At 38.6% G+C, this 22,602-nt stretch overlaps 1 protein-coding gene across 1 annotated transcript; it reads left to right on the forward strand.

Annotated features, from left to right (window-relative positions):
- The first annotated feature begins 9,313 nt into the window (after window positions 1-9,313).
- Window positions 9,314-16,142, forward strand: LOC102229327 (inositol hexakisphosphate kinase 2-like). Its single transcript, XM_005799819.2, has 5 exons — window positions 9,314-9,920; window positions 12,936-13,170; window positions 13,266-13,429; window positions 13,543-13,718; window positions 14,527-16,142. Exons 1-5 carry the CDS (start codon window positions 9,701-9,703, stop codon window positions 15,115-15,117), a joined length of 1,386 nt encoding a protein of 461 aa, XP_005799876.1. The 5' UTR covers window positions 9,314-9,700; the 3' UTR covers window positions 15,118-16,142.
- Window positions 16,143-22,602: the final 6,460 nt, after the last annotated feature.

The raw sequence follows: 22,602 nt of genomic DNA on the forward strand, positions 1-22,602 counted from the left end.
CAGAACAGACAGGCCATTCCTCTCTTAAAAATATGCCAATAATTAACTACAGCATTTTCTTAAATATTAAAAAGAGTTTTTAAAAAAAGCCAAAAAATGAGTTATTAAAGTTTTTGTCATTTCCAAAAGAATAATTTTGCAATGAAGCAAATAATCTTGGTCAGATATCATAAATGTGAAGCTAACATAAAGAGAAGAGCAACATCAGTCATAGACTTGATGCAGCAGTTTCATGTGTGACACTGCATCAATTAATTTAATCGGTGTGGGATTATGGTGCCGTAATAATAGATGATTTTATTTTAAGGTTTTTCGCACATCTTCACTAGCTGTGAAGAGAGCTTTATGTACTCAGCTCATTTTTACCAACAGAATGAAATGTGTGTAGGATGTTAAAGCTAGGTTACTCAGCTTACCTTAAATAAATCCAACATGAACACATTTTCTTGAACACTGACACAAACAGGCTGTCCTCTTCAAACTGTTACCATGGTTAGTCATATTGACCTGGGAAGGTCTCAATGGTTGGGTCATTGAGACAAAGGCAGAGAAAAACTTCCTTCAACTAAATCTGCAGCGCTGCCAGGTCAGTAACCTGCAGAATGACATCAGTTTGTCAAAGTTCCCATCTGAGATGTACAGTATATGAGTCATTACAACGTAGAGCTTGAGCAGAGGGAAGGAGTCCGACAGTCGGGCAAGATGCACATTGAAAAACAGACACAAACTATCAAGTTGACAGCTTCTGTCTGTCATCTTGGAAGGCCACTGCAAATTTTCTAATTGTTCCTCCTTTCTATGCACATAAAGGGCGTGCCGTGTGTAAGTATGATACCATGCTGTAAACAAAACCTGACATGTTAGTTCACTTATATTTTCAGTTGACATGCTAACAAAAAGCCTTGATGATAGCGAAGGCATTTGCACGACAGAAGCAGTGGAGGTGGGGCACAGTAATCAGCAGATAAGTTGAGAGCAAATAATTACAATGTTTAAAGTAGCTGCAGTCTTTCAGCATGTCAGTAGGAAACCAGACGAATCCTGACCTACTATCAAGAGGGTTCTTATCCGTTTTTAAAGTTCACTGCAGTCAGTCTGACTCAAGACTAGGGGACTTAAAATATATTGTAAACATACATTAAATGGTTCTGTGAGAATGCAGTGTGTTGCATTTCTCATTGCTGCATGCTGTCTCTGTTGAAGTTAGTGCACATCATACGTATTACCTTATCGTTATGCCCCAGTTTCTGCATCCAGTAGATCAATCTGCACCATGCTACCTCACCATGTTTAGCTGAACATGTCGGTTAAAGGTCAATAATTTTATTTTGCTACTTTAGAAATCTAGAAAAATATTAAAAGTGCTTAATTAGCTGTAAATTCAAATATTGATTGATTGCTACCTTCGTCAAATTTTGAATCTGGGATTTTACAGGAGGATGACTGAAGTAATCTGCTGGTTGTTATTTCTGATCATTTTGTGATTATTATTTATTGTTAAGGTTTTTCCATATTCAGTTTATTCATCTGTGTTGAGTTTCTTTCTTCTGGCTGAGAAGTTTGTGTTAGGTCTTTTCCCTTTTGGTTTGTAGTTCCTGGTTTTCTGTTTTGCTCCTTCTCATTTCTTCTCACAGTTTGCTTTCTTCATCCTCCCCCACTTGTTCGACATGCCTCTGATCAAACTGACCTGGTGTCAAGGTCAAGGAAAGTATCCAAAGTTGGCTCTTGTTGGTTGCCAAGCAATGCAGTGGACTGACACAATCTTTCCACTTGACCTGAAGGATGTAGTGCATCGCCATTGACTGGATCACCAATCAGCCTTGTTGGCTGTGTCAAATAAAGACCTGACCTGTATTCACTAAACAGATTTATAATCTGTGTTCAAATGTAATATCATCTAAATAATATATTAAATTTATATTCTCAGTATGCAAAAATAAAACAGTATAGTTAGTAGTGATATCAGAAAGTATCCATTTTCTTTCTTGCATGCTTGACATTATCTGAGAAAATATATTTTGCTTTCAAATGTGAAGCATTCCAGTTACACTAGTTTATGTTTAAATTGGATATAATTCTGTAATATATCTGAATTGGGCAGTGGAGAAGAGAGAGTGAAAACGGAACAGGTTTTACTGGATCTTTTCTGACTCATCACAGTTTGTATTGGTTGAAGTAACTCAAATATTTCAGAAACACCAGCCAGTCCAAAACAAAACCAAACAAAACCAAAAAAACAAGGAAGATAAAAATTACTTTCTCTGTCGGAACTATTTACAATGTCTGGCACAATCCTCTTTGTGCCAAACAACAAAGACTGACTTCACCGGTTTTTCTTCGCGTGTGAAGCATTTTTAGTTTACTCATTGTCTATTCTAGTAAAGAATACATCTCGGAAAAAGTTGCTTTGTGGAGGTGAGGCATGTCGATAGCTTCCTTCTAGCGATACCACTTCAACACCGGCTGAACAGCATGGGCTCTATGAAGCTCCAGGAATGCACATGAGGAAGGCATCCTTGTACTCAAAGAATTGGAGTTCAACGGTACAGCGCTGCTCAGATGTTATCTGTAGATGTTAACTGTAGCCGTCATCTGAGAAGCTCCAGAGACGTAGACACGTGCAGAGCTATTATTTACAATCTTAGATGCGAAAGCTACTCCTCCCACTTGAACTTTGTCACATTTCATGTTGCAACCACAAAGATTTTATCAGGATTTTTTGCGATAGACAAAATGAATAGTATACATAAAGGAAAATGTCACATATTTGTTGCAATTATTTACAATTAAAGATTCAAAGGAGTTATGTGCATGTGTCCTCAAGTATTGCTCTGAATTTAACTACATCCATTTCCTCATTAGGATGATATGCAGCGCTGGTTTCCTACACAGACAGAGTTTTGTATGTCAGCCAAAAAACTCCGTTTTGGTTTTATCTGAGCAGAGCGCCTTTTTTTCCATTTGTGTACCTGTGTCTTTTGTGGCTTCTGCCGAGTTGCAAATCAGACTTCCGTTTTCTTTTAACAATGGGCTTTATTTTTTTTTGTCTCTCTCATAGAAGTCAGATTAGTAGCATGCACAAATGTGTGCACATAGTTGTCCTGTCGACAGATTGTCCACCTGAGCAGTGGATCTCTGCAGCTCTTACAATGCTACCATGAGTATCTTGGCTGTAGCCCTGACCAGGCCTGTCAGTTTAATGTCTTAGTAAATTCATAATTGTTCAATTCTCTTTCTTTTTTTAGATACTGAACAATGCTCTTTGAGATATTTAAAGCTTGTGATATTTTTTACAGAACATTGATGAAATCTACCTGTAAAGAAACAGTGACTAATACTCATTACATCAATTTATAGTAGAAACAATATTTGTCATTTGCTCCTGGTTTTCTTATTAAAGCAAGGCTCTATAACAAAGCAGAATCAAAGTCAAATTAATCTTGTTTGTGTGCACAAACTTGATAAATATTTTAGACACTTTTTTGAGGCATCAGTGACACTAAGCATCTGGTTTATTCTGGACAAATGGCTGTCACTGTTGCCTTCAAATGAGTCAAACTGCCGCTCATATGGAAATTTTTATTATGGCTGTGGATTACTCCCTTTCTGTTGAGCTGTCCTTTCACATGTTTTAATATTTGCTCAAGCAGTAGCTGCTTTCAAGGAACTTATTTATTAAAATTGTATCATAAACCTATCGGCACAATCTCTTTTGTTGAAAGTGAAAGCATTAGGAAGACTCATTTTGTCTCCTGTGGTCAGAGATTTTTATTTTGAAAGACGCAAAGTTACGATTTAATTCAGACACATGTTTCATCGTATAAAATATAGTTTATTACGGCAGATGTGTTCTGATTTTTACTAAGCAGCGGTCAGCCTCCTTTTATTTCTGGCTAATTCATTGCAGATTTGGAAAGGGCCGTGGGTGTGTGGGAGGAACATGAAGGAATGTGGAGTAAACAAGGCTGTCCTTGATCTGGCATTGGGGCAGCTTACTGCCTGCAGCACTCATCTTTATCAACACACTTATTTTTAGTGGAACCGCTCAAAGCCTCATGGAGCCACCGTCTCACCTCACGCCCTCTATAGTCAGTGTTTTCATAGCCACACCAAACGCTTCCTCACGTGCGAAGGAAGGCAGACAGAGGAGGGTGCAAATAAAAGTGTTTTTTAGATTTAAAGCAGGAAATTGTTGGGAATTCCTCAGCACTATATTTCCCTGATAATGTCGCCTATAGTTTCTGTTAAAAAGGTGCACAAAGCATCTGAGCTTAATGGTTCGAACACTGTTCAGATATTATCAGATAACACTGAACAGGATTATGCTGAAAAGATATAACTTTGTCACTTTCTGAAGGTTAGTTGGTTTACAAAATGTATTTTTCCTATCAGTAACACTATGGGAAAGTCAGTGGATATTTGATGATTAGTAAGATAATCCTCTTATGTAGATCACGTCTTTAATTAGACTCATAATTAACATTTTATATTGGGAAACCTGACATCGCATGTTAGGATATTCTACATTTTTAACTATCAGAAATCAATCCGTCTCATAATCTCTAAAGAAAAAAACATCTATTCAATCTAAATGCTTGGGAAGCTGAATGTAAGCACAATACTTAATATTACACAATATTGCTTGAAAAAAGCACCCAATCCAGGAGCGTCATTCGTTTTCCTTGCCACTGATTGGCTGTACCCCAAAAGCAGCAATCAGGAAGACTGTAGATGTAAGCTTCTGTGATAGTGATAGTTCCACTGTTTGTATTAATGCATGACAACCTATATGGGGCAGTGATATCTCTTTTAGAGGCGGTATGAAGTTTTTGCGGGTTTTAGGAGTTTTCGGGGTGGCTGTGGTTCGTAACCACTTCAAAAACTTGAGATCCACAATCTACTTGATTTCTGCTCCAACAGTAGTTCTGTTTACCAAGGACACTCTATGAAAGACCAGTATTACTGGTCTCATCTGGCACTGGACTTTTAATGCCTGTAATTTCCTACTTGAGATCACTTACAGAATCGCACTGGATATGAAGGGTGAGGCACTGAAATTAAGCTTTTAATTGACAGCACATGTCTGGAATCTTATTCAACTTTACCCTGCAGATTAATCATACTTAACATACAATATAAACAAAATAACACAACTCAGTCAAGAAAGACAAAACAGGCCTCTCTGACTTTGTTGGAAAATGCAATAAAAAGAGCATTATACACTTCTGATGGTGTTATGTCAAAGGGCTAATCAGCCAATGGAGAAATTAATTATATTTTTTGCTTACTTTCTGGAAATGTTTAAATTTTCTCCTAGTTTTAAAAGTGTCATTAATCTATTACTGCAGCTATAATACTCATGACTTCTCCTGTTTTCAAATTATTTACATTGATAAGCATTTAATTAGTATATGGTTTGAATATAAAACACATTCACATGTAAGGCTTGATACAATCAACAGTCTGATGTTCAAAGGTGCAAATAATTATGAATTATTTTGCAGCTTTCTAAATTTGTAAATTAAGAAAGTAGGATTATTCATAAGGAAAGAGCTCGACTTGATTTGACAGACATTTAGCCAAACTTTTGGGCATAACATAACAACTTAGCAAGGTCACATGCGTCTCATATTTAGAAAGTCCCAGGATGCCACATGTGAAAATAATAATCCACTGACTAATAATATAAATAAAATAAATTACTGTGTTGCTGTGGTGACTGGTAAGTCATGGTCCTAAGTAGTGGGAAGAACAAATTAAATTCTGCTTAAAGGTCCACAAAACCTTGATCTGACTCTGATTGACCAAAGAACATGGGGGGCTAAAATCTTTAGGTCAAATTGGTTGGTATCAATTATTCACTTCAGAGGTTGGCACACCAGCCATCAAGAGTCAGTAGAAGTTCAAATTTAATCAAGTTAATTTATGACCGCTCAAACGATCAGAACGTTTCATTGCTTGGATTAAGCCTATCTGCTGTGCACTTATAGTTAAGCATTTACAGATTAAAGGTTCTTTGTCATACGTTTCTCAGACTTTGTTCAGTAGACCCTTTGAAAAGAGACACAAAAAAAGCTGAACCAAGAACCTTACATTACATAATCGACTGCTATCAGTACTGACTTTATGCTATCCGATTTCCATGAAAGAAGGTCACTTCTCTGAAATTTCACAGTTGAATAAGTTGGGTTTCATCATCATCATATGCTCTTCTTTAGGCCCATGTCTGACCTGATAATATTTTAATGCTCTTTATCTTAGATGATCATTTTACAAAGTATGATGTATCAAACTTTAAAAGCAAAGTGGAGCCTATTTTAATGATATTTTTATGATTTTTCTTTATTTTAAATATCTGGTGGATATGTCAGATCAAGTCTGCAGTGACCGCTGGATGGCCATGTGGTATTAAATAGGCTATCCAGAATGGGTTTTCATATTTTATCACAGCACTGATTCACAGTCAGACTACTGACCCTGTGGCACCACCTGGATCTGTTGTTCTGGGTCACAGACCTGGAACGTGATACAGTAGGTTGGAGCTGGCACAAAGCTGAAGAAAGGCAGGGCTGGATCAGGTAGAGATGACGGTGTACAGAAAAGAACACACATTCAAACTGGTCTGATTAAAAAATACCAGCAGTATTGGATCAGATAGTCTGGGTACTGATTATAAATACATTACTATCACCTCTTTTGTTCCCATCTCATTTTCCACAAGACCATCAGGGAGTTCTCAGAGACCAGATGAGCACCTGCTCCACGTGCTGTTCATTTAATTCCCTCCCATCCTGGAACTGGGATATTTGCTTCCCATGTGTAATCCTGGAGAGGAACTGGAACATCAGAGATTAGAACATAATTAGGTTGTAGCCATCCAGTGACCGGAGCCTGACTGTACTTTCTTGGCTTTTTCTAGCTTGGCACACCAGTCAGACTCATTAGGTTTAGTGCCGCTCACAAAGACATTTTATATTCGGCCTCTTGATATATTTAAGCATGAATGAACCAGTTCATCAGAGTGCTCCGCCACCTACAAACCAGCTTTCTTAACGTTTTGTTAAAGCTCATTGTTCACAAAACCAGCAACCTACAGTGCATGTTTTTTTAACTCTTATGTTTGGCTTTGTTTGTTTATATTTTAAATAATGAAAGTATAGATTCTTTAAACTGTTAGCTTATTTTTTTTTTATTCATTCAGTTTTTAATTCATTCAATAATTGAAAAATCATCTGTATGTCAAGAACAATAGTATCAAAAAGTATTCCCACCTCTTTTTCCCTCAATTTGTGACATTTCAAACTTAAAGAATAAAAAGTATGTGTTTAATTACAGACAGTAGCCTGCTATGACAATGTGAAAACATGTTTTGGGACAAAAAATGTGTGTATTTATATATATCTATGTATATATCTACAGTATATATAAATAGTTAATGTTTAGATCTTAGTTTGGATAAAGTGCCTCTGTGATCTGATGCACATCAACACAGGGACTGTGCCACAGTATATATTTTATGTACTGTCAACACAAGGTTGTTACGACCAATAATATTTATATGTTAACAAACCTCTCAAAAACAGATGATACTTCTTGCTATTTAACTCTTTGCAGGTAAACACAGAATTGTATACAAAAGTGGTCCAGTTGTAATCTGTGAATATTAAATATGTGCAAAGCTGTCCCAAAACCTGAAAATTTAGATATTATATTGATAACTCTGTGCTAACTGTGAGGAAAGCAGGAAGAAAAAGTTGTTTTTCAACAAGTGATCACAGCATGTCAGCTGGTTCTATTTTGGAAAATGCCTTTAGTGACCATTATGACTGGAATAATAATTTTGTTGCTACTTAAAATAATCTTGTTAAGACATAGGCCTACAAAAACAGGAGAGGACATTTTTTATTGCTTTCCCAGCTGTGGTTTTCCTTTGACACTGTCCTATTTTCAGTCTGAACTTGGCCTTGAGTTGCCTCTCCATCAGCATAGTAAATGTTAGTATCAATGACAAAACTCTTGGATAGAGCTGTTTTGGCAATGCACCGTTAAGTCCACACGTGACAGACTCTAAGTCATTTATCTGATGACATGCAGGCTTGCTTGTTGTACGCATCAGAGATGTGAAATATTGAAACCACTTGATCTTTATTTATATTTTGTCACGATGCAAAATCTTATGTATTATAATTTATACAACAGAACTACACAAAGTAATGTGTAGTTAGCTGTAGAAGCAAAAGAACAAACTTTTTTCCAAATAAAAATCTGAAAAGTGTGTCATAGATACATAATCAGTCAACATTTTTCAGAACTACATTTCCTATTTTTCGTATATAAAATACTGAGGGGTTCTGGGTTGTCTCTGCCATCTTTGCACATCTGGAAACTAACAATTCTCCCATCTCCTCTCTGTAGAACAGATTACGTACAGTCACATCAGAAGGATCTGATCCTTTTATCAACTCTATCCAGTCACTGTTAAAAGGAAGGATTGTCCCAGCATGATACTGTGGTATCATAAACCACGATCATCATGGTTTATGATAAGATTATGCTTTCATGGTTAATTTTCCCTCATGCACATTATATTGCATGGAGACCAAAAAATTACATTTTGTTTACATCTTGCTGGAGCATCTTCTTCCCCAGGATTTTTTGAAGCTTTTGATAATTTTCTTGTTGCCACTTTTATAGATTTTCCCATCTGGGCAATACTCTGCAGCTCCATCAAAGTCGCAATGGAGATCTCTAACCTTACCCAACCTTCTTTTGTAGAGCAAAGAGGTTTGACTAACAGCCTGCTACACCTTTTAGATTTTCAATTAAAACTATGAATTACTTCACATCCACTTTACAAAAATCTTAATAAAATATACTTAGGATTCTGGTTAGAAAAATGATCAGTCTTAACCTTGTAAAGAGGTCATGAAAGATAACCAGATAAGCAACATCTGATATTTGACAGCCTTTGATTTTTATTTTTTTTTTAATTACTAATCATATACTGTTGATCACTGAACAAAATAATGTATGAATAATTTCAGCATCTGCAGTGTCTCTTTAAGAATACAAACGCAACGGCTACCTAATGATAAAGTTGGCATATGCATACAATAATTAAATTCATTTAAAAATGTATTTTTGTTGTTGTTTTTTCTGCATTCCCATCCCCCCTGTTTTCTCTCCTTCCTCTTTGTCTGCTTGATCTCTCCTCGCTGCCATCTCTCCTCCCAGCGACAGCCGCTGCTCTCTGATTGGCTGTCTCTGATGTGGGGGCGGAGCTTGCTGAGTCCTCCGCTGCTTTTCTAGCCTCAAGATCAGCTCTGTCGTCAGTTTCGGTAACGGCTACACACGGAGTGCGACAACAGTGCACGTTCACAAAAAGGAAACAAACGTTTCAGTAGCTTAAACTGTTGGCTTAGTAACAGTAAATGAAACGTAAAAACACATAGCTTAGTGTTGGACCTTACTAGCGTTCTGATAGAGTAAGGAAAAGGGACGATATAAAGGATTTCGACAGTGGTTTTGCTTCTTCCCCTTCAGTCTTTTGTTTTTCGTCGTTCCAGTCAAGCAGGTGAGCAACAGCGCCCCCCCTGTGAAGACGACTGGAAAAAGCCTGAGGATAGGGAGCCTAACAAACGGCCGAGCAGCTAGCCTCCCCTGCGACGTGGGTCTCCACAGCCCAGTCGTCCGATGCGGAATGAGGATGAGTCCCGCTTTGGAAGCCCTCATGCAGGCGGACGGGACTCCCTATTCGGGGAAGGGGGTGATGCTTGAGCCCTTCGTGCACCAGGTGGGAGGCCACTCCTGCGTGCTGCGCTTCGGGGAACAGACGATATGCAAACCCCTCATCCCCCGGGAGCACCAGTTCTACAAAAACCTGCCTCTGGAGATGAGGAAATTCACCCCTCAATATAAAGGTAAGATGCCAGCGTTTAGCCAAAGGGTGCAGCAGGAGGAGTGCTATTGTTTTGACTGTATTCAATGTGGGTTTGTAATCAGGGCCTGCACAAAAATATATGCGGCCTTGAGCAGAGTCTGGTTTGGGGTCTCATTTCCTGTCTGGGCCACTAAACCACCAATGATGTCTTTTTAATGGGTTTAGCTTAAATTAGTTGTTCTTTTTGTTTATAAATGTTCCTTTTTTTTTTACAAATATATAAAATGTTGGGCGTATTCAAGGGGAGAGGGGGTCCAATTTTTCAGTTTTTAAATGCTGATCCCATATAACACATGATCAAAGAAATAAACAAGCCTTGTCTGATCTAATGCTATTTTGTTGGTGCATATCTAATAAATGGAAGCAAATTATTTAGTTTCAATGTACAGCGTTGCAGTACAGACTAATAATTGACTGATTAAGTCCTCCACAGACGCAAGCAGTAAAAATTATAAATGTAAGCTGAGCTGAAATGACTACAAATAAGTTGATCACTTACTTTTAATACTAAAGAAATTCAGACATTACCGTATTTTCCGGACTATAGAGCACACCTCACTATAAGCCGCACCCACAAAGTAAAACAAACACAAAAAAACTGGAAACTTACATATATAAGCCGCATCAGGCTATATATGTACTATCTACACTGCTCTCGGTTTTTCATAAGGACGCAGCAGAGGGCTGCGTGTTGTTTCCATGATGAGGGGGTATGAGTTTGAAAATATTCCTCTGTCCTGCCTGCTGCTAGCATGTGCTTGTTCTAAATAAAATCAGCACTTTCTTCTTTGATTTACAATTTTGACTTCCAATGATTCACTTCCTGCTAAAGAGCCCCCTGGTGGTTGAAGAAAAATCCGCAGAAAAGCCTCACTGGGCTATAAGCCGTATGGTTCAAGGAATCTGAAAGAAGTAGCGACTTATAGTCCGAAAAATACGGTAAATATTTTAGAAGTGCTCTTTGGGAGTCCCCTTAATTAGTAGCTTCGTTTTCTTCTGTGTTGTACTGGGTCTGGTTGTAATCGCTGGTTTAAGGAACATTGCGTACACAACAGGACACATTCAGAGTGGATTGGATTCCTGTTTCTTAAATGCTATATCAATAATTTTTAAGATGCTGGTGGGCACATCTCATGTCCTGTGGAGAGTTTCAAATGGCACATGAATGTAGGAACTGACTTCCAGCCAGGAGGATGTGTAGCCAGGGGTGTCTTTTAAAACATCTACAGTTTCAAGATGAGAGACAACCCCACCGCCTGGATCAAAAATAACTGGGCCACATCACCTAGAACGGAGAGAGTAGCTCACTAGTCATTTGAAGGGATTCTAGTTTCAGAGAGCTTCACACAAATACACATTTTCATACACACACACGCAGGCCTTTAATGAAGAGTGTAGTGTTTCCTGGTTGCAGCCAAGGCCAACAGGCTCACATTCACACTCGCAGACAATGACACCAAATGCATGCGAAAGCAGACGTCTCCTTCGGCCAAGTGACGGAGCTTGGGCTCATGAGTGCTATCTGACCCCTCGGTTATGTGGCTATAAAAAGATGCGGAGTCTGATTTAGATGATGGTCTTCTGGGCCTTTCGAAAGTACACTGCATAAACTAATGTTTAGAATTTCCTCACTTTTATCAGGAGGTATTGTCAGAAAATTTAATCTGCAATTAATGTATATAAAATCAAATTTTTAAAAATAATTTTACTCTATTTTTAGAAGTAAACAATGTCTTTTACTACTACTTTGGGTCAAGGTTCAGACTTTCAGGCAAACAAGGAAACAGTAGCTGACAATAACCTTCATTTCAGTCATTCTCCTAATTTAGACATTTTGTGCCCTTGGGTTGTAAAAAAAAAAAAAACACATGTCTTCCTTGAATAAATCCTTATCACAGCTTTCCAAGCATCCTATTGGATTAATTAGGAGTGACTCAGAAGTTCCCACAACCTCTGAGAATGATTATGTTGCAACTCTAAATAGGATAGTCCCACTTTATGAGTTTCAGAGGCAGGGCTGTTGGTAGGAAGAGGAAGAAGATTATGACAGTGACGTCAAAGCACATGACATCAGCCGTCCTTCCTCTACTTGCTGTAGACTTTAAGACACTAAAAGTTAACAGAATACATGAATCACAGTGATGAATCAAGTCACTGGTCCTTTTGTTTATATCACTAGCTCTTCCTTTTCAAACGCTTTCTACCTCAAGTTTCCTTCCTCTTTCTTTTTAATATGTGTCGGTCACTGCAGCTGCCATGTTTATTCTCAGTGCAAAGCCTCCCCTCCCATCTCTGCAGCACTCAGGACCTTGTAGGGAGTTTTATTAGGACCTAGTGGGGGCAGACTTGGCTGTATGTTTGTTGGCTGTATCACAAAAAATTAATATTGGGATCACATTGCAAAATGTTCGTCATCAGGATGTTTTCATAAGTTATTTGTTGAGCTAGTTTCTACTCAGATCTCGGCTTTGGAATATTTAGATATCTTAGTTAGAAGCATTTAACATAAAAAAAATGCACAATTGTGATTATGATTTGTTTTTCGTAGGCATCCGCACTAACAAAGTCAAATCTTTTTTTCTTGTTTTTTTGACTGGTCAGATGTTGTGTAAATGTATAGCATACATGGGGCTGAATTAGATTTTCATCTTGCAACCTCGAGTACAAACAACAAAATGTTTCTCACTACCACAGAGTCTAAAAATATAAAGTGAAATCAGCAAAAATATCAAAACACAACCAGAAAAGCAATAATTAAAATTATTTCTAAGTGGCAAAATGTTTTCCATTTTGCTTTTGTAAGTCAGAAGAAAGTGCTTGGACCAGTAGTAGGCAGCAATCTAAGGAGTTGGTCACATTTTTTTTGGCAATTGTAAAACTTTAACTTCATTTGGGTAGACCCTGCAGAATGTCTAATTAACATTTGAATGTTTGTTTTGTATAACATGTTGATCTTTAGTAAACATCTCTTCCTTTGTCCTTCCTTTTCTTGCAGGTGTTGTGTCGGTTAGTTTCGAAGAAGACGAGGAAGGAAACCTGTGCCTCATCGCCTACCCTCTCCATAGTGAATCTGTGGACTTGGAAAACAAAGACCCTTCAGCGGACTGCCAAGAACCCAAGAGCAAGATGCTGAAATGGAGCAACAAGAAGCAGTCCCCGTTGCTGCAGGAGAAGGAAAACTACAGCAAAGACAGAGTTCGAAACAGCAGAAAAGAGGACAAAATCATGAGGTGAAGATGCTCACTAGAATGAGAGTGGTTTCTTTATATTCTATATGCAGCTCAGGAGCTAAAACTTTTCTGTGTTTTTTTTCCTCCCTGTGTAGTTATAATCGTGATGAGGTCCAGCAGCAGCAGGCTGAGGTTTTGTACTTCAGCTTGGAGAAAGGCAACGTGGTGTCACAGATCAAACACAACCCATGGAGTCTGAAGTGTCACCAACAGCATTTGCAGAGGATGAAGGAAAACGCAAAGCATCGCAACCAATACAGTATCCTTTTTTATGAATAACACTGCATTCAGTGACTTGCATGGCGATGCATCACTCAAGGGTAGAGTACATGTCTTCTTTATTGGTGTGATCCTTGACTCCCCGTCTCACAGAATTTATTCTGTTGGAAAACCTGACGTGGCGCTACAGAGTCCCGTGTGTGTTAGATTTAAAGATGGGGACCCGCCAACATGGAGACGATGCTTCAGAGGAGAAGAAAGCCAATCAGATCCGGAAGTGTCAACAGAGCACATCAGCATCTATTGGAGTGCGGCTCTGTGGGATGCAGGTAAAGAGATCAGTTTAATTAGGTTGGAAAAGTCTGGAATTTGATTTCTCTATTCTGCATGTCTGGATTGAAATGAACAAAGAAAATAAGAGTGTAGGGAAGACAAATTCAGCTCAGTAAATTAGAGCATAATCAAAACTTCTAGTGTACAAAATCATGCCACTGAGCACTAAATGTAGTCCACTCCCAGCAGCCGCTACAATTTTGATGGCATATATTATTGTTCGTATTGAATTATCAGGGCTTGCAGCTAATGGAAACCATAAAATTCAGCTTAGGATGTTGGATAAGACCAACAAAGAAATGATTTTTAGTTCAGAAATGTTAGCCTAGTTAAAGTTTGTCCATATATTGCATGTACAATATGTGCACTTAGTTCTTTGTGATGATGTGCTATAGATTCTGTGTTTTGGTCAGAGCAATACTGAACTTTTTAAACAAGATTTTGTTGCTTTATTAAAAATTTTCCCTGTAGCTTGTGCACTATTTCAACTACAGATTTTCCTTCCACTAAATTTTACATTACTGCGTTAAGATGCAGCATTCTTTAGCTCTGTCAGCTTACCCTGCTCTGTCATCTTAATACAAGATTTCTGTATTGCAATGTTTTTTTGGAATTGGTCTTATTACTCTGACCCACATGGACAAATGTTTGTCAGATGAAGAAAAAGGTGAAATCTGAGATTTATAGACCATTAACCTGTTGGGGAAAAAATGTGAGTTTAGTCCTTTTTGTTGATGGTATGACATGTTGAAATGAAAAGCGAATAAGAACCCTAACAGAGTGGATATCTGCATGTCTCTGCAGGTGTACCAGTCAGACTCCGGCCAGCTAATGTTCATGAACAAGTACCACGGGCGAAAGCTGACCCTTGCTGGTTTCAAGGAGGCTCTCTACCAGTTCTTCCACAATGGCCGCCGCCTTCGTCACGAGCTGTTGTCCCCGGTTCTGCGCCGGCTTCGGGAGATGCAGGCCGCCCTGGAGGCCTGCGAGTCCTACCGCTTCTACTCCAGCTCGCTGCTCATCATCTACGACGGCGACCCTCCCAGGACTCCAGCCAGACCCAGACATCGAGGAGGGGAGGAAGGCGATGAGGATGAGCCATCTGATGAAGAAGAGGAGGAATGCGAAGAGGAAGGAGCGTTTGGATTCCCTCGCTCTTCCTCCACCAGTGCAGCCGGTGGTCTGTCTGGCAGCGGCAGCAGTCACTCCTCGCATGGAGCAGGAGAGGTCAGCAGCCCCGAAGTGGACGTGCGCATGATTGACTTTGCTCACACCACATGTCGGCACTACGGAGAGGACAGTGTGGTCCACGAAGGCCAAGACAGCGGCTTCATCTTTGGCCTCCAGAATCTGATCACCATCATCTCTCAGTTGGAGGAGCACAGCACTGACTGAAGGCACATCGGAGCTGACCTGGTTTAAATTTTAAGCATGGGAGAAAAGTTCTTTGGAGCTACAAACCCCACTGCTTCACCCCCTGAGGTGCTTCATGCCTGAACAGGGGTCCGCTTGGTGGAAACCCCAGATGCCTCTCGGTTAGAGGAAGAGTCTGCAAGGTTGATCCTGCGCTCTTGCTCACCTGCTGAAGGAAAGGGCTGCTACTGCCCTCTCTTGCACTTTTCTCTTTTATGAGACTGAGACTTTTTCTTTGTGATACATGGTAGAAGCATTGTTGCATGAGACGGACGATTTTTCTACAGGTTCTCTCCTTTGACGTTGTAAGACCTCCCTCCTCCCTCTCCTCTGGTACAAATTGGTATCTTTTAGTTCTCTCTGAGAGAGAAAGAAAGAGGCAGACGTTTGAAGCTATACTTAGGTAGGATGCTGCCGTGGTGCTTACTCTGTGATATTACATCCTTTTTGTTAATGAACTGCTCCCAACAGCAGAGCACAACTTAGTGGAGGAGTTAACTAGTTACATGAACAAGCTGACCTTAGCTGGCTCGGTCAGCAGCCTTGTAGCAACGGACAAAATAAACATCAAACAAGGACTTTTTTGTGTTTCTATTGACGTCTTGTGTGAGAGATTGTTGTCTACCACGCACTTGGATTTAGACTTTTTTTTTGTGGGATATTATTTAGGTTTAGAAGAAGGGATTTGCCTTTTACATTATTTTTCCTGCACTTCCCACCTATATAAATATGTTTTGAAAAGGGGATTTTATTGGAGTTTCTTTTTGTCATTCATCTTCTTCCTCATTCCTGCAAATCTGACTTGAAGAGGATATATTGATAAGAACACTAGCTTCAGAGACTATAAACTATTTATTTTAAATGATTCTTTAAAAAAAAATGGAAACAAGCACATTCCTTATTACCACTTTAAATGTTCTGTCCTCCTGAGCGTCTGATTTATTGTTTTTTTGCATACTTCTGTTAAGTGTCTTGGTAAATAAAGGCATTCATTGTGGTAAAATCTATTTTCTGTGTTGTGCTTATTTAAATTCAGAGTGAACAGTCCAGAAATGTCAAAAAGAAGAAATGAAAATGAAATGTGAGCAGGTGGCATTCAGCAAAAAGGGGAAGCAGTGCTGTTTTACTTTACTAATTATCTATAATTTGCTTAAATTATAGATAAAATGTTTGCATTCTGGGAAGAACAGGTGAGTGCTATTGAAGCAAACTTTTCGTTCCCTTTGCTAGTCCATATGTTCATTGCATTTCTCTAACTTTCTCAACAAAGTAGCATTCCACTAATTTGATTTTTAGACTATGAACCAGTATTGTAGTCAAGACCACTTAACCCAAGACCAGTGTATCAAGACTGAGACTTTTAGGGTCCGAGACCAAGTCAAGACCAAGACCAGCGCCTCGCGCTACATGACACAATAAAATGTGAAACATGATCTAAATTGCCAATAAAATTGATCTGAATGATTCACATTCCCATAAAAACACCTAGATATTAAATACTTAGAGATTAAATAAATGTAACCATTATTAAAAGCAGAACAAACTGTTTGTTCTGCTTATCTCAAAAGATAATATGGAAATTTGCCCATATCATTCATGTCAGAGACTGTAAGTATAACTGTAACTGTTCTCCACTTACAGTACAGCTGTAACTGGAGTCCAGTCCAAGCCTCCATGGGGCCCTAAGCGAAACACATAACTAGTAAGTCACGTTATTGCTTGGACTTTAATCGGTGCGTTTTGCATTCATTGTAAAACAAACATGTTAACAAATAAACTGGACAGGATGCTGTAAGTTTAGTGATATTTCCACAGTTGCGGTCTTGACTGGTCTTGAAATAAAATCCCGAGTCCTCAGCACCGGAGAACGAGACAAGACCGAGACCAAATGCGGTCGAGTCCGAGACCATCAAAAAAAGGTCTCGCGTACTACAACACTGCTATGAACCACTTAAAGTCAACCCCTGTGGTTGAAATTAACCTCCAGATTAGCATAAATAATGCATTTTAATTATTTGGTTGAGTCTGTGCTTCACGTTTGCTTTGCAAAAGCTTGAAAGTTTGAAAAAAAGTGTTCAGTGAAAAGGCTTCAAGGTTAATGTTCAGGTGATAAAGAAGGAAAATAAATACCATGAACTTTGAAGGCTGAGATGCTGTTGCACAGCAGTTAGGTTGCATAATGCTGTATACCATAATAATAACCACTCCATGGACTTTGAGTCTTTGGGAGTTCAAGGAATTACTGTATAGGTGCATCCCAGTGAATATCACTGAAAATGTCATTTATTTCAATATTGCAAAAAATGAAACTGAATTATTACACACACTGTATCAATTCAGGTTATTTATATAAAAACTGTATTCAACAAATCATTTCAAGGCATTTTACAAAAAAGTCAATTCAATACAATCATACATACATGCTACCTGATCCTAGTTATCGTCAAACAATCCAGTCAAGTTCAGTTTATTTTTCAATTTGGTTAAAGTTTCCTATACAGTGAAACCCAGCAGATTGAATCCTTAACTCCTCCTGGACGAGCTGCAGAGATGATGGACAATCGCTTTCTTTGTATCGCTGACTATTCAGCAAACCCCTCGTACTGAGCATGCTTTTAGCGATAGTTTAGCAGAGAAAAACTCACAGATGGCTTAGTGTGAATGGTCGTCTGCCATGACCGACTGGGAGTTTGAGAAGAGAGCAGATACATAAAAAGAAGCTGAAGCACAAATCCAGGAGGTTTTCTGTGTTAGGAAACAGTAAGTTATTCAAGCTCTGAGTTCACACCTCTGTAATCTCCCAAACTTGAATGAGCTTCACTTCACAATGTTCTCAAGGCTTCTGTTGTTGCTACACTTTTTTCTTCCACTATACTTTCCATTACTGTAATACGTATGTTTTAATTCAGCAGCTAGTTCCTCCTGCAAAGACATTTTATGATATAAATCTTCTTGTTGACTGAATTTTAGATTTTCAGTCACCAATAGCAACAGTAATAAACAATAACTTACAATACATTTTATTGTGAAGGTCTTCACTGAGCTTAATCCTGGCAGCCTCATTATCTCAGTATAGATAAGTGTTTTAATGGGTGGCTCAAATTTTAAACTTCACTTTTATTAAGTTAAACATATTTGTAAAGAAGGTAGTTCTAGTTTGGACAGACTTTACACAAAAAGTTAGAATCTGTATAAAATAAACTGTTAATTTCCTAAACTCCTCCACAGTTGCTGCTTCATGTTGCAGCCTGTTAGTCACTTGTTAATATTTGACGCATGCCTTGACGTATCGAGGGGATGATGTGATCATAAAATACTAAACGGCAAACTGTTTCTGAAATTGTTACTATCAAGTGTGGTCACACTTACAGCTGTTAGGTTTATGCTCTTGCTTTGCAAAGGCATGTACTGTATGTCTTGTGTGTTTTGCCTCCCAAAACACAGACATGCAGATGTGCAAACCGTTTTCTGGAATCAAAGTATGCAGAGGCTTGAAAATATTCTGGTTTAAGAACCACAAAAAATGGGATCCTTCAGTTCCTGGAGTTTAAAACCTGTTTTCTTTGTCCAGACCACAGCAAATATCAAAAGGAATGACTGAGAAGAAATTGGGATGGGCAGGGGGGACACTTGATGATGTGAGGTCAGGGAACTCATGGAAATTAAACCAAGATGAAAGGAAAAGAGGAAGATAAGAAGAGTTGTGGAAATACCTGTTTTTCCAGGTACATGCTTGGCATGTGGTGCAACAAGGAGTGACTCAGGTGTGTGTTTTTCCCCCTCTTATCGAGATGCTAGATAAGATGCTGGTATGATAGGAGGTTTCCTATCATACCAGGAAACCTGGTATGATAGGTTTCCTGTCTCTAATGGAGCACAGAGTAAAACAGAGAAATCTTTACACAAGGTTTCATTGTGTAAATACAATAAAACCTTTATCTTTTTCTTGTGGGAATCTTATACTGGTTGATTGTGAGCACTGTAAGAGAAGCAAAGTTTTAATCTCTTTGAAGGTATTATCTTTGTGGAGTGTCTATATATGGGTGTGTATGTTTAGTTATTGCTCTTGAGATGTTTGACCTGTGAAGATGAAGACAAATCAAAGCACTGCCAGCACATCCTGCAAAGATCAAGTTCTTCTTGTGACTCATATTGCACGTTTTTCATCCCTCCACTCTCAAGTACCAGTGTGCAGGTGATCATGCACACTTGTAGCATGATCAAGTATGTTGTCATCCAAGGATAACATACTTGGCCATGACTATTGCAGAATTAGCTTTATTAAATTTCACATTCTGTAAAGGGTTTTATGGCTGTTTAGTTTTTAGCACTGTTTTCTTGAATCAAGCAGGTCCTGAATTGGAGCTTGCATGTTCTATCATTTCATTCATGGGTTCTCTGAGTTTCCTCCAGCTTCCTGAAACAGTCCAAAGCCATGCAGGTAAGGGTTAATGGCTACTCTTAATTGTCCTGTGTGTGATTGTTTATTGTTTATTACAATGTGTTGGGTTGGTGACCTGTCCAGGGTTTACTCTGCCTTTCACCTCCTCACCACTAGAAATAGGCACCAACGACTCTTCAAGGAAGATGTAGGTACAGACCAAAAGTTTGGACACAACTGTGTGTCCAAACTTTTGGTCTGTACTCAGTTCAGACCAAAAGTTTGGACACACCTTCTCATTGAATTCAATGAGACAGTGTGTCCAAACTTTTGGTCTGTACTGTAGGTACAGGAAGTGAATGACAGTCTAGGCTTTAAGCTGCACTTTTATGAAGTTAAACCTTTTTTCTTATCATACAAACTCTCCGATGCATTTGGATGATGTTAAGTTGACAAAGATAAAACCTCAACTTTTGAAAATCTCCAGCAGCTTCTTCCCAATATTGTAAAATATTGTAATTGTGGATAATCCAAGGTTTTCACATATATGAGTAGATGATGTGATCCAAACAAAGATTAAAAATTAACCTATTTATCAGAATATGTTACCATCAGGGCCATTTACAGAAACAATAGTAAGTAATGTGAGGAGGGGGGATTCAGACAAACATCCAAAATAGTTTGATTCCAATTCTTCATTGACTGGTTTTTGATGGTGTAGTTGCAACTATTTCTTTGCACTGATTGGACCTGTTCTTTAGGAGTTTGGAGTTTCCTTGTTCTCCACTGGTTTGCTGCAGGTTCTCTCTTCATACAGCTCTCTAAGAAACATTCATGTTCCTTGGCAATTCTAAGTTGCCTCTTGGTGAGAGTGACTGGGTACATTGTTGTTTCCCCTCTGTGTTTTCCTGTTTCCTGGCAAAATGTCTAGCATGTACCTTGTCTCTCATCTGACTCCTGGTGATAAGCACAAACCCCACTGGGCTATTGGTGCTTAATTTAATGTCTGGAGCTAAAATGATGTAAAAATTGCATTTAAATTTTGTTCAGAATCCAACATTCTAGAACAGTCCTAAGACAATAGTCCTTGAGCTTAGTTTCAGTAATTTGCTGAAGAGTCGGTGAATACCAAGCTTCCCAAGCATGCGTCATTCTGGTTCCAGAGTTCATTAATAAGCAGTTTAGTTGATGTTCTTGGCCAAGCTTCCCACAGCTGTGACGACGGTGACTGATCTGCTTTACATTGGCAGAAAGCTCAGATTACAGACTTCAAGCACTCGAAACAAACTTCCTTCATGGTTTCATAGTGAAACTCAGGAAGGCATTCAGCAGGAGTGGTTCAGCTGCAAAGTGAAAGCAAGAAACTGTTTTTCACTCGTCACGGTTCATCAGGTGAGCAATATGCGGCGCTTTGTAATGCTGGAAAACCCTATGAGCTAAACAAAGTGGGTTGACAGAGCATCATGGAAACTGTGTTCAAAATTTTCCGACCTCTTTTAGTTGCTATAGGCTCACCTGTTTTACACATCAAGGGTGGGGTGGAGTGAAAAGGGAGAGGAAACGTCATAATTTGTGACCAATCCAGCTGCGTGACCAGTGCTGACTTTTACTTTTACTCCAAATATCTGTAGCATGTGGAGTAGTTTAATGAGGTTTACTCCTGTTTAAGTCTTAAAAAAATCTACAGATTTTATTAAGGTTATTTGTGCATAATTTCCTCTGGCAAGAAGTCAAACTGTAGCTGTGTATCATGTACAAGAAATTTGTTCACATTCAAAACCACAGTTGGAAACAGTTCTGCTGTTTTCATGCTTTTAATTAATAAATTGTTTACAATTTTCTCAACAGCTGACTTTGCCTCCACTCCTCCTGTCATTCGTATTGCAGCACGCTAAAATCATCCTGATGAAATACGATAGTGTGAGGCCAGAGTTGTGTGGCACGAGACAGGGGGGATTATTAATTTCCTCTCATCAGATCTAAAAATAGCAGCAAAATCTCTGCTCATCTGCTGCCTGATGGGGAGCAGATTTAGATTTATTTGTTTTGCTCCTGAGCTGCAGACACTCAACCATACATAGGTGACTCCTAATAAAGATACTGAAACTATATTTTCTGTTTGATTTGTATTCTTTCTTTCTTCATTTTGCCTTTTGTTTTTCAGGAATAGGGGAATTTTATTTCCATGTCTGTATTGTGTTCCAGTAAAAGTGATGCGTTGCTATTGAGACAAGTGTAATTTCACTGTCTGATATATTTTTTACGGTTAAACTATAAAGTCTTTCTCAAAGTTCTTCATGTAATTAAATGTCAGAAAACATCACAGCCAGTGCCCTGTAAAAGTATTCACTACTCTTGAGCTTTTTCACACGTTGTAATTTAAAACTTCAGTGTATTTGTTTGGGACTTTGTACAGTAGACCAACACAGAGTCTGGAGGAGCTGCAGAGATCTACAGTCTAGGTGGGAGAATCTTTTGCTTTTACAACTAATTGTTGGATTTAGACCAAAACCAAACTTTTTGGTCTAAATTCAAAAGCATATTTGTGGCATTAAACTAGCACTGCATTTCACCCTGAGCACATCATTTCCACAGTGAAACAGGGCGGCAGAGGCGTCATGTTGTGGTCAGAGTTGATTAAATTATAAATGGAGACACACAAAGGGCATTCCTAGAGGAAAATCTGTTAGAAGACTTAAGGCAAAATCAGAAGAGGAGTGAATACAAACACATGTAAAAAGAAAAACAACTATTTTATTTCTTTCAATTTCACAGTTATGCACTATTTTGCTTGGTGTGCCAGACAAACATTATCATGAAATATGTGAAAATTCCTAGTTACATTTTGACAGATTGGGAAATGTTTTAAGGAATCTAAATAGTTTTGCAAGTAAATGAAGTTAACCTGACACAAAGACAGACATCAGTCCTGATGTAAAACTATGTGATTAATCCTGGTATGATAACACCTGAATGCAGACGTACATATGTCTCTACACTGGGATGAACACACAACTTGTTCCTGTGTGTTTGCATGGAAACCTGCACACTGTGGGGTCTGATATAACAATGTGGTGCTTTGCATT

This window comes from Xiphophorus maculatus, chromosome 20 (genome assembly GCF_002775205.1).
Source record: "Xiphophorus maculatus strain JP 163 A chromosome 20, X_maculatus-5.0-male, whole genome shotgun sequence".
NCBI lineage: Eukaryota > Metazoa > Chordata > Actinopteri > Cyprinodontiformes > Poeciliidae > Xiphophorus > Xiphophorus maculatus.